The following is a 13,174-nucleotide window of genomic DNA, read 5'->3' on the forward strand; positions in this document are numbered from 1 at the left end:
CTCCTGCCTTTTGTACTTGAAACATAAAACTAAAAGAATCTATGTATATATCCAAAGACTATAAGAATATGGATCTAATAGTAAAGTCTAAGACTTATTTACAACCAATTTTTGCAAATAAAACTTACTTCTTTTAACCTGAAAGCACAAAACTTACAAAGGGATAAATAGCTCTTATGAACTTGTATCTTTCACAGGACAATTACAATGTTTGAAATTAGACTGGGGGTTAAATTAGATCAAGGATTACATATAAATGTAGAAAACAAATTGCCCACCTGTTTAAATTTAGTATAGTTTTTAGAAAGGCAGGATATAGAACAGTGCAATGATACCCAGCTTCTGTATAAAATTGTAACTATGATATATTCTTTAATTTAAATCATGAATTTTAGATAGGTCAGATACAATAGGAAAATAAATCTTAAAAGCAAAGGTATTATAGTCATCTGAGATTTCTTGAAACAAAAACTTAGAACACTGCTGTCTCAATGAAGATAAACATTAGGACGTCTAAAGGAGCCAATATGGTTCACCAAAAAAGTAATATCAATGAAGGATGCTAACTACAAATGTAAGGAAGGACTAAATCAAAGGCATCTATAAGATTTCAACTCAGAAATATAGCATAAAGTCAGAAAAAAACAAAAGGGGAAGTGACAAAAGTTAACAAGAGAGAGGAATCCAATCAAGTGGAGTTATTTCAAATACGTCAAAAAACAAAGAAGACAATTTTTTCTATTTTTCTGAATGCTTTCAAAGTCCTACAACCTTGATGAAATATATCCTAGAATTTTGAAGGAAGTGACTGTAGAGCTGTTGGGGCTTATTATCTTCAGATAAGTTCTATAAAACCAAGGTTGTCCAAGAGATTAGAAGACAGTAAAGAGTGGAGAATGGTCTGCCTCTTAAAGAAAGAAAAGAAAATTAGTAATTATAGAGCCTAGTAAAGGTGTCAATGCAGGTAAGAAAGCAGCATATTTGTAAGATTTTTTAAGATTGCTAAGAATGGCTTTATAAAAAATCATGTGAGCCAATTCTAGAAATGCTTGCACCCTGGAAACTTTCTGTCAGGTTTCTAAGTGATGAAATCCATTTAAAAAGAAAGAGCAAAGTCCATCTTTCAAAACAATTTCTTTTATTTAGGAAAGCATCAAATTGGCAACGTCTGTTGTAATTCTGGATGTGACACAACCCGGAATTATACCACATAATATTGGAAATTATAAACAACTCCCAAAAGTCACATTCCCTAATAGAAGTAAATCAATGTTGCCTGATGTCATCAATCTCCACCTCCAGGTCTCAGTAGGATCAGCTTTTGTTCCCACCTAGCCTAAACAATTGACTATCTCCACTTCTCCCACCTTAGGAATGTGGCAAGCCCAAAACCCTTCCCCTATAACCAGCAAAGAGAAAGAAACAAAAGGAATATATAATAAAGCTAAATAAAATGGCTATGCATGTCAATTTCAGGCTTCACACTTTCTGTGTTCATGGATACCATATAGATATGTGCAAACCTTACCTCATTTTTGAAGGCTTTTAAAAATGCTTTATTTTTATATTAGGCCTCAGCCTCTAGCCAATTTTATCTGTTATACTTACAGCTGCTAAATATTTATGTGACTTAATATTATTATTATTATTACCCTTATTGTCAGAGTACAACATATGTATAATTGGCCGAGCCTCCCTTCATAGCAACATATATCCCTAGCAACATAGGGATATATAGCAACATGAATATAATGAAAATATTTTACACAATATTATCCAATAATTGAATTGAATTGAATTATTTATTGTCATTGTACGTATATATACAGTATACATACAACAAAATTCACATAACACCCAGAGACCAGACTCAACATGCACACACACGACAATCCCCAAATATCTCCCCACCGCCAAAATTCCCTGCCTTCTAAAAAACACATAAGCATCCACACAACAGACCAAGTAATACTGTCCAACAGCTCACTGATGGTGGTCCTTAAGTTCATTGTTAAGTGCAATTATAGCTCTGGGATAAAAATTATTCAGAAAACGTGTGGTCTGAGTTTTAATTGTTCTGTATCTTCTGCCAGACTGAAACAGTTCATAAAGATTGTAAGCAGGATGGGAAGAGTATGAAAATGTTGTGCAACTTCCTCAAACAGCGAGATGCAAAGATGTCATCCAGGGCTGGTAGCTGGAGCCCAATGATGTTCTGAGCAGTTTTAATGATTCTCTGTAGAGATTTTTTGTCCACTACAGAGCTGCTCCCAAACCATACAAGAATGCAGTATGTCAGTGCTCAATGGTGCTGCAGTAGTAGGACAGAAGTAGATACTGAGATAGATTTATCTTCCTGAGCATTCTCAGGAAGTACAGCCTCTTCTGCACCTTCTTTACAAGCATGTTAGTATTCATAGTCCATGAGAGGTCCTCCAAGATGTAAGTGTCCAAAAATTTAAAACTACCAACCCTGTCCACTTCCTCACCATTTATGTACAATGGTAAATGTACATCTCTCTTTGTCCTGAAGTCAATTATAAGTTTTTGGGGTGTTAAGTGTAAGATTATTTTCTTTATACCACAGTGTCAGCCCTTGTACTTCCTTTCACAATAAAGGCAATAAGTTCAAATTAGAGCAGACATAGTCAATTTATGACATTACAAACTTTACTAATAACCAGTTGAGTGCCACAATCTCCCTATCCCCGCTATAATTAATTTTGATGCACTATAATTTTAATTAAAATAACAAATGAAGTTATTTGCAATATCAGACAACATTGTCTTTAGCCAACATTAATCCATTCACTAGCCAAATAATATATTACAGCCATGTTCACAGAACCTCAGAAAAAACCTGAAGTCATCAATGTGAGATGTAAATATCTCCCAAATTCTAGTGCCATATGCATGTCAGTATGCACATGAATTATTTTTCTGACAAGATCCAGATATTATGGCTATCAACCACAACATTACAATAGGATATATATAAATTAAATATAAATTTACCTCTCTTTGTTTCATGTAGCATTAAGTTACATTCCTCACATTTCATCCCTGTAGTACAATTGATCTACTTTCAGTCAGTCAGTCAGTCAGTCAGTCAGTCAGTCAGTTGTATCCTTCATTTTTTTTTTTTTTTTTTTTTTGTAAATAGCTCGTCAGTGAAAACACCCAGCACTCCTTTCTTCTCCTATTTTCCCCACAGTAACAATGGGATTGGTTGGACTGAGAGTGCAACTGATCCAGAGTCACTCAGTTAGCTTACAAGCCTTAAAGCAGAACTAGAATTCACAAGCTCCTGGTTTCTAGCCTGGTGCCTTAACCACAAGATCAAATTGGCTAAAATGTAATTAGAAGAGTGATATGAGCATACCCAATCATTTGCTATTCTTATGTGCTTTTCAGTCATTTTTACAAGATCTATAATTATTACATAATATACTGTTATTAATTAGCTTATAGAAATGAATTTAGACTTTTGATCATCCATCTTTGATAAATGATCCCGATTAAGCATTTTTCTTTTTATTTCACTTTACAGTGGTAATTACTGATATGATTTTTGAGACATGTGGAAATAAATTTCTGAAACCAACAACATTTTGTTGTTGATATGATGTGAAGAACATATTAAGAAGGTTAAGTAATAAACGTATGAAAAAAGCAGAATATAAGAGCAATTAATGCAAATGAACAGGCATTGTTAACAAAATAAAAAACCCAGAATGTACAAAGAAACTTGAAGAAAGCTTTGTTGGCAGCTAATTTCTTCAAGGCCATTTATTTGAGATTTTTCTTTTTACGATGATTGCTAGGGCAGCTGGTGTTAATGATAGCTTACAAAACAAGATGGAAATGTAACATGAAAAGCTACTTTCTGTTTTCAAAAATAAACACTGTCACTAAAATTTTTCTTCTTTATTCACATTTCACTCTGCTGCCTAAATGATGGGAAAAATGGAAATGAATCTAGCAGTAGGTGGTGCATATTATATCCATTAAGAGCCATAAAAAGAAAAAAGCAATCTTTGCTACACTAGGAACTTGCTAATAAACACGTACTATCCCCAATACCAATTCAACTTTTTCTCTTGCTTCATGAAAGCAAGTTTATTTTCTTTCCTGTTCTAAACATGCATGATGTAGTTTGGAACGATCTATCAAAACCATTAAGAGGAACTTTCCTATCTCCAACCTGTGTGTCATTATACTTGTATGCCCAATTAACAAAGAAGCAGCTTCCATAAATAAAATAGGGCAGTTTCCTTTCTTATCTAGCTACAGCACACATAACTTTTCAATTTTTAGAAAATAATAAAGTCATTATTTTAGTTCCATATTAATTTTAATGTAAAACATTTTTTATAATAGTGTTCAAAACCTTTGTGCTCTGACACATTTAGAGCACTTTTACCTTGGCCACAAACATCCGTGTTATCAAGATTGTATTTAATAATGGTTGCATAAGACAAATTTGGGGAAGTCTGATGACGGAGAAATCTATTTTCATGGTGTTTGGTGGAATTAAAAATTTGACAGAATCCAAAAGTGTACTTGCAATATTAAAATCTACGTATTGTTTTTCCATAACCTATATTATCTCATTGAAAATATCAAGATATTTTTATAAGCATTTTCTTAAGAAGAATCACAGAGAAAACTGAGATACTGTACTAATTCCTAGATTTGGTTTTCCTTTCCATATCACCATGAAAGATTACTTTATTCAAACTTTATATTCATAACCCTCTATTTCAGGGGGTGGGCAGCTATGGCCCTTTTATGAATTATGGACTTCAACTCCCAAAATTCCTGAGCAAGCCATGCTAGCTCAGGAATTTTGGGAGTTGAAGTCCACAAGTCATAAAGGGGCCATAGTTGCCCACCTCTTTTCTATTTCCAACTTCTTGGATTAGAAGAAACGTATGTTTTTAAACTTGCATTTTTATGTGTTCTATACAATGATTAGATGTGAAATACCAGAATAATTATAGTGATAATAAAGTTTTAAATCCAACTCATAGATCACTGAATATATTATCACATGAAACATAATAGATTAAAATGAGGACAGAATAGATTAAAATGAGGACAGATTAAAGAACAAACCATTTCCCACCCTTTCATGTTTTCTATTCCTATTTAAATTAAGTTAATATTTCAGACTTGTTTTTACTGGAAGCCAAACAAAAATGATGACATGTAATTAATTATACACAGGAGCATTACAACTGATGGAAATTTTCCAGTAGGCTTTATTACCATCCATCAAATCTTGTTGATCCATATCATCGAATGCATTTTCAAGTTAAACATCTAGTAAAAGCTTTTGTATTTTCTTCTTCCTGACAAGGCAAAGCTATGTTTGATTTGTTTAGGTAGTAAGAGAAACCATTTCATACAGAAGTACATTGCTTATATTTTCTGTTATTAACCATTTTCAAAATGTTCCTTATCAAAGCTAATAAATGCATGATTATTTATTTTATGTTTATTTAATGTTTGCAAACAGATAACAAGATAGGGCTACATTTTGCTTCTTTATTCCTCAAAGCAGTATACCAAGTATTTTTAAAAGTATCCTGAGGCCACCTTTTGTACATCATGGATGATTAAGAATTATAAAACTATCTTTACCACATTGTATACATGAGTCAGAAATATCTTTTTTTTCCTGACACATCTACTAATATTTCTGATTTCATAAAATAGAGAAAAAATTATCAAAAAGCTGTTCTGACATAAGGAATAATGGTTTGTATAAGCTTGTATGCAATTCTTACTTCAACTGGTGATCACCTCAAATACATATCATACATAGAAATCAGTGGAGAATATTTGTAGCTCCAGTTTGAAATGAGGTATCCTTGGTTTTCTTGCAGATGTTTCAGTACCCAAACTAGGTAACATTATCAGCACTGATCATGTTATTAGTTTGGGTACTGAAACATCTGCAAGAAAACAATCTCAGAGAATACCAAGGACCCAAGGAGATCTCTATACAAATAGAAATCTCACATCACTAGATGTTGACTTAAACAATATATCTTGATGGAGAATATCAATATATTTAGATGAGAATAATGAAAAATGCGTAATTTCTTAATGAATCAATTGATCAAGATTAAGATCCAACATTTCCAGAGAGACACAAACAAGAATTTATAAGCCTCAAGAATATCTCAGAGAAAATAGTTCATTTACTGCACATGTAGGTCACTTAAGAGATGGAAAATTTATCTGGCGACTCACAGAATGATCACACTACAACATTAACTCAATTTGATACAGGTTGCTAGAACAGCTATTTAAGCATTCAAAAGCAATAAATAATTTCCAAGTTATTTATTACAACATATTTTGTTTAATATTTCATTAAGTATTAAATATTTTATTTATTAAATATGTTAAAACATATTTTGTTTTATAAATATACGTATTTTCTGTTACAACAAACAGCATTACTTGCATATGTGCAGGAATCAGGAAGGTATGTATTTATTTAGGGAGAAAAGTAAGAGTATTGCAATTGTAAAATACTAAGGTCTTTTTAATAATTATGAGGGTTAGTATCTTTTATGGCCTTTTCTTCTGCCATTCCCTTTTCAATAGCTGTGCCAGATGCTATTATTTAAGTACCAATTATGATGACTTGAACTGCTATTTGTTTTTTATTCCATTCTGTGCAACAATTTTTCAGATTTTGAGCTTAATTACCACTTAAGAAATGAAGGGTTCTCAAATTGATTGTTCTAGGTTTCAATCTAAAACTCTCTATCAGCTCTCTTTTCAGTCTAATGTCAGTTTCACTTTTAGACATTATTCAAATAAACAGGAATAATAGAATGTATAAAAGAAATGCCAATTATAAATACAATTTAAGAACTGAGTCATATTGCTAGAATTCTTCTAATTGCTGAAAATGGCCTTTAGAACCTTGAAGAAATTACATAACTAGATTCTGAATGCCAATTTATTGCTTATTTCTTTTAATCCTTTTATTATAATCTCCTTATATGTGACTTCTGGCTGTTTACTGGCTTCTCCGTGTTACCTGACTACAGGTAAACACTGTTGCAGCTGATCATTTTCAGAAAAGACAGATTAGATAAAAAACGGTAATTTGGTTACTAGGCAACTGATTGTTCAATATTGAAAATTCTCTATCCATCTGATAATTTACTTGATAAATTATCAAATTATAGATATATGACAGTCCCATGGCTTCTCATTTAAAGGTTTTATATTTAACTTCACCATTAATAAAAATTAAAGATTTGTATATTTTTAAAGAAAAGAATCAAAGGTTAATTTCAGAATAATTTTATTCACAATAAAAGAAAATGGTTGCTTAAAGAAGAGACAGATGCAGTATCAAACATAACTATAACTAAGACAGTTCAGCTCAAGTCATATTACATATGGATTTAGCTACCAATCTGCTAGGAAATGAACATAATGGATGACACTGAGTTATAGTGCTAGCTATTCATTCTTCTATTATGTCCTCTCAGGTCATTCTTAAATTTGTAAATAAAGGCAATGGAATAAGGTAAATTAATCTAAATACGAAGTATTTGAAGTACATGAAGACACTTTTATTGTCCAAATGAGAATAATTAATTAACTGTGCAACACTTAGCCACATTTTGAAAGATAAAATGTTTACCCAAATTTACAAGAATCTGTCTCTAAAAGATAATTATGGATCGACAATTAATTCCCCTTGGTGTGAAATCAATGTAATACATGCATTCAATGTTGATGCCAGTGTGTTCCTGTTTTAAAAATAAAATGGCACTAATTAAAGCAGAAGCATAAGAATATTTCATTTTATGAATTAATTCTAATGTGATACTGAAAAAGAATTTCCAGAATATTAGAAATTGATAACTTATGCCTGCATACTTGCAAAGCCATCATCAGATTCATACCATTGGTACTACTCCCATTTTTAAACTGATACTGTAAATTATCAGCAAAAAATTTAGGTTATCAACGAAATCCCTCTGAAAATCACCTAGATAGTTTATCATATTAACACTATATTAATATAACAGTTTCATCATAATGGAACTTCTCTAAATGTTAGTAAATGACCAACTTAAGTTTTTATGAGATAGATATATTGGTACATGTAAAAAACCTTCAGCAATAACTGTGCCACATACATTGTTATTGTAATCCAGTGAAACTATTTGAAATTATCTGTAATCCAACAAAATTATTTGTTATGATTTATCACATTAACCATTCAATGATAAAGAATCATAAAATATTAAATATATTTTTATTATGATATTAGGGTGATTATCAGTTCCACACAATGTGTTATCATTTATATTGAATACCTCAAGGAATGTTCAGAAAGAGTTAAGTTACTTAAATTTAAGCATAAAGATTAAGCTTTATATGCTATTAGTACAGGTTTGCTCCATTAGTTTTCTGTTTTGATTTATTATCAATAAGTTTTTTCACATGGTGTATGAGCTAAAGATATTGATTTGATATTTTATTAATGAATATTAAATAGACAAATGAAGTTAAGAAAAGTTACCCATTTCCTTCAAGAAGTCCCTGAGAAAATCTGCCCTTAGTCTGAGAACTGCAGGTCCTATCCTATTAACTTAAATTGAATCACACTATACATGGGAGAACTTAGCCTTCTTCCAAAACACCAGTAAAATGTTGTAATAAAACCATAAAGAAGGCTGTGCTTCTTAAACATATCTCATATCTCAGAAATCAAGAGTACTTCCAAGAACTTTGAGTCTGAGGCAAACAGAAATTAAGGCAGTCACAGAAGTATTGACCTATACATTGGCATTTGATAATTCTAGATTCCCTTAATTACAAACAAAGACTGGCAACAGAATTGATCCAGGCTTTAATATGTTCTGGCATGATGTATTCTTGCATGTCAAAAAGAAATCAGACTTTTATATTATGTATTTTGAAGCATAGTTTTGAAAATATAATAGTTGAATGTATGGAACTTTTTCTAGATATTTAAGATAAATAATTCTTGAAACGTTAATATATGCAACATTTTTTACATCACAACAACAAAATAGGGTTTATATAAAGAATATCTATAGAGGAACTGATTTTGCAATGATAATTTATCACGTCACAAATATTGACAAAATTAAATTCAACGTATGAGCTATGCATAAACATTAGATTTAAATTAAGATTTTAACATTTTTACTTACAGTTGACACTGGTCTCCTTTGATTCCTTTTGTTGTACAGAAGCATTTTCCTGTTTGCATGTGACATATATTTGCATGACCACTGCATGTGCAGGCTATAAAATCAGAAAGGGTTTAACAGTTACATTACAATTATTTTTAATACAATACTTTGTATATCAAGACTATATATTTGATAGAACAATGATTATGACCTGAACATTAAACAGCCGCCCCTCAAAAAAAAAACCAAGGGATCATTCAGTCTCATTGGGTTTTAACTAATAGAAAAGAGGATATACTGTACTGATTTTAAAAAAAAAACTTTTTATTTTCCAATGCAATTTCCTTCTTGCAAAGAAAAAGAGGAAGAGGGGGAGGGTAAAAAGTGTAAATAGAGGCACAGTGTTTAGCACAGAAGCTAGCTTAAGACTTTAAAGTTCTTACGTATATAGTTCTATAATTTTGGGGGGAGTTATCTCATATTTGTTCTTTTACCAAATATAATAAATATAACTAATAAATATAACTAATAACTAATAAGCAATAACATTTGCAGAAATCAACATTAAGCCCAAGAAATTATCACTTTCCATATCTCTGTAAGCACTTAAAAATAAATAAAACATTCAACCAAATGTTTGGCAAAATACTTAATGATATTCCAGAATTGGCTGGATAGATAAATAAAGCAAAAAAGAGATATTCAACTAATCAATTAAGAATCATATAAAACACACTATCTCAGAACAAGAAAATGCATTCATTCAAGCCACAAGTGAGGACTAGCTTTTTTATAAGCAAAGAACCAAATATTTCCTTCAGCAAGGTTTAAAGAAACCTTAAGCATGAGTCTATTTGTCCTGAAACATCTAATATTCTTAGCAACAATATGAAAATAGTTTATCATTATCTTCTGATAATGAGATGTATTGTTGAGTCTAGCTGAAAGCCAATCCAAATACTGTCATTATATGATGATATTTGTTGTCCAGTCACTAAGTCGTGTTTGACTGTTTGTGATGGAATATCAAAAGTCCTTGTATAATGACAGTAACTGGGCTGGAATTTCCATCACCAAACATTGCAGCTGTAATGTAGTCTGTCATATGACAGCACCATTTAGGGACAGCGCTCCCAAAAGTTACTGATTGTTGTTGAGTCATTAAGCAAGGACATTATAATTTAAACGCCACCTTACAATTTTTAGCTTGTTATTTTCTTTCCATTCCAACTCTTATATCTCTGATTTCCTTTGAAAGAGAGAAAATAACCTTTTTCCTGAACAGATTTGAAACCGGAAAATGTCAACTAACAATATCCTGATCATTTGCTACTTTATCACCAGGCCAAGCACACCCAAGAGAACTGCCCACAGCAGTAATGTTGCATAGCAACTTCAAGCCACCTCCTCTTTACAGTGCCAACCTTAGAAAATAAAGGTTGCAGTTAGGAAAAGGCCAGAATAGCTTAAGGTATTTTATGACTTAAATCAGAGCAACAGATGTATGCTATGCACCAATCCTAATTCTTCATGCATCTACATTTTAAAACTGACAATGTTATTTATCTTTATCAATGTTATTAAAGAAAATGTTCAACAGGAATAAACTATAAGTATAAATTATAAGGATGCACTTTCTCTAAAGTAACACTAGCTGCAGCTACCCCCATAAAACTTTGGAGTATTTTCTGTAAAATGTACTTGAAATTTTCATTCAACATTGGTAACAAGATATATAGTACAAAAAATTGTAATGTAAACTTATAGCTTAATATTTGCCATTTTTAACTTCAATTAATATATACTAAATGAATTAAGTGGCGTAGACATTAATTAGCCCTTTTTAAAAACAAGGAGCTAGGATAGGACAAGATATAAATCACTGCAATAACTGTGAAAGAGGCAAAGCATCAAGGATTTAACTGAGAATTTGACTTCTTTTAGCTAAAAAGCCCCTGTTGCTTATACTAGAATTAATGTTCTGCTGTCATTTGTGAGCAGAAAAGTCATGCCTCTTTAGCACAAATAATTCACTTTTCAACTCTTCTCTCTACTGACTGCCTGTTGTACCATAACCTCTTATTATTCTCAAGGCTGATGGGGTATGCTGGGGAGAGAATACAGAAAAATAATGGAAAATCCATTGTGTGAAGAAAGTATTCGGTAGACTTGGACAGATGTATAATAAGTGTAATAACCAACAGTACAATCTCATTCACACTGCAATAGTAGACGTGCTTTAAAGAAAAACCCATGGCATAGAAATTTAATAATAATGCTAGGATTTTTTTCCCTAAAAGTCTGACTTGTATCATAATCAACAACATCATTTAATCAGAGCAAGGTAATTGAAAAGAATAATGCACTTGATATCGTCTTTCATTTGTAGTCTTAAATTGGGATTACTGTTATTTTATTGCCTATCTAATCAAGAGAACATTACCATCAATTCACTGAGAAGCAATAAAATTCTGAAACACAATTGATAAATAAACAATAAAAAATGCCAAGCGATTATATAATTAAATATATTTCTTCTTTGTTGAAATTGTTCTGAAAAATATTGTTCTGAATAACTATGAAGCAAACTGAACTCAAAATAAAAAAAATGATTTACTATTTATTTTCTCAAAGATGATAAATAAACGGGCTTTTTTTGTTGTTGTTCTTAGTTGCGAAGTTGTGTCTGACCCATCGCGACCCCATGGACAACATTCCTCCAGGCCTTCCTGTCCTCTATCATCTTCTGGAGTCCATTTAAGCTCACACTTACTGCTTCAGTGACTTCTTTCAGCCACCTCATTCTCTGTCGTCCCTTACTCTATTGCCCTCAATCTTTCCCAACATTAGTCTCTTCTCCAGTGAGTTCTTCCTTCTCATTAGGTGGCCAAAGTAAAATTAATGTTTTAAATATCAACAATTAATTATTATAAACAGTAGCTTTTACAGCAAACTATATTATTGGTTTAGTTATTTCAGAACAGAGATCAAAACTGTTATATCATACAAAAGTACATAAACATAAATAAAACATTCCTAATTATGTTTATAGACAAATCAATGCCTATGAATTACAATGAATTCAACAACAATTCCTAAAATAGGTCCAAGTTCTCGTTATAAAAACTGCCACTGAGCAAAAATAAGCAATTTTCTTAGACCTTTCATCGCAGCAGTCTACTATCAATAGTTATCTCCTTTCCTCATCTGGCTGGTCCAGTCAGCATGCTGCCAGATGAGTGTTAATGTTGAGTGCTAAGAGAGGTATAGTATATGGAGAAACGTGACAAAATACAGAAAACTGGTTTTCTTGAATCTCCTCAACAGAAACTAAAGAAAAGAGAGATGTTCTTAAATCTGTCCTCCCAAACTATAGATGGCATTGCAAAGAAGGCAGCATGCAAGAACTATTCTCTGGCAGGGGTCCCCTGGCTGGTCCGGGCAGCAAGCCTTCCCGGCCGGGGTTGCTGGGGCGCTCTTTTGATGTGGCTTTCGGAGGCTCACCGGAGCGCTGTGTTAAAAGGGGGGTGGGCGGAGCGGGTGACAGCTGGAAAGCCATTTCCGAAAAGGGCTCGGCGGGGCTGGCTTTCTTGAAGGCTCCTCCGAAACGTCACCGGGAGCCATGAAAGATGGCGTGCGTTGTCCTTCAAGACCATGGATGCAGCATGTTGGAACCGAGGCGGCATCAAGAAACTATTCCCTAGGGCACACCAAATATTAGTAAAGGAATTTAACTGGCATAAAAGTGAAGGTCTCTGCATAGACTTTCTATAGAACTGTAAGAGATACTATTTAGTCCCACCATAGATCTCATATAATTTTTTTATCTCTAGAGATATAACCTTGTTGAAACAGAAATGAGATGAAAATTTAAATCTGTAATTATTCTTTGATTTTTCTGAAGAAAAAATGAACTTGTCCTTGAGAATTAATGTTTGTGAGAGTCTTTCATACAGTTTACTTTTAAT

At 32.3% G+C, this 13,174-nt stretch overlaps 1 protein-coding gene across 5 annotated transcripts in view; it reads right to left on the bottom strand.

The window, feature by feature from the left end:
- ATRNL1 (attractin like 1) overlaps nt 1–13,174 on the bottom strand; it is a 530,678-nt gene that overhangs the window by 353,002 nt on the left and 164,502 nt on the right. For all 5 annotated transcript variants that reach the window (XM_087964472.1, XM_087964473.1, XM_087964474.1 and 2 more), the window contains exon 20: nt 9,225–9,318. In XM_087964472.1, the coding sequence (XP_087820598.1) occupies nt 9,225–9,318 (94 nt within the window). The remainder of the gene's footprint in view (nt 1–9,224; nt 9,319–13,174) is intronic.

This window comes from Notechis scutatus, chromosome 4 (assembly GCF_049901735.1).
Source record: "Notechis scutatus isolate UNSWTSFEM ecotype Mainland chromosome 4, rNotScu1.2, whole genome shotgun sequence".
In the NCBI taxonomy this organism is placed as follows: domain Eukaryota; kingdom Metazoa; phylum Chordata; class Lepidosauria; order Squamata; family Elapidae; genus Notechis; species Notechis scutatus.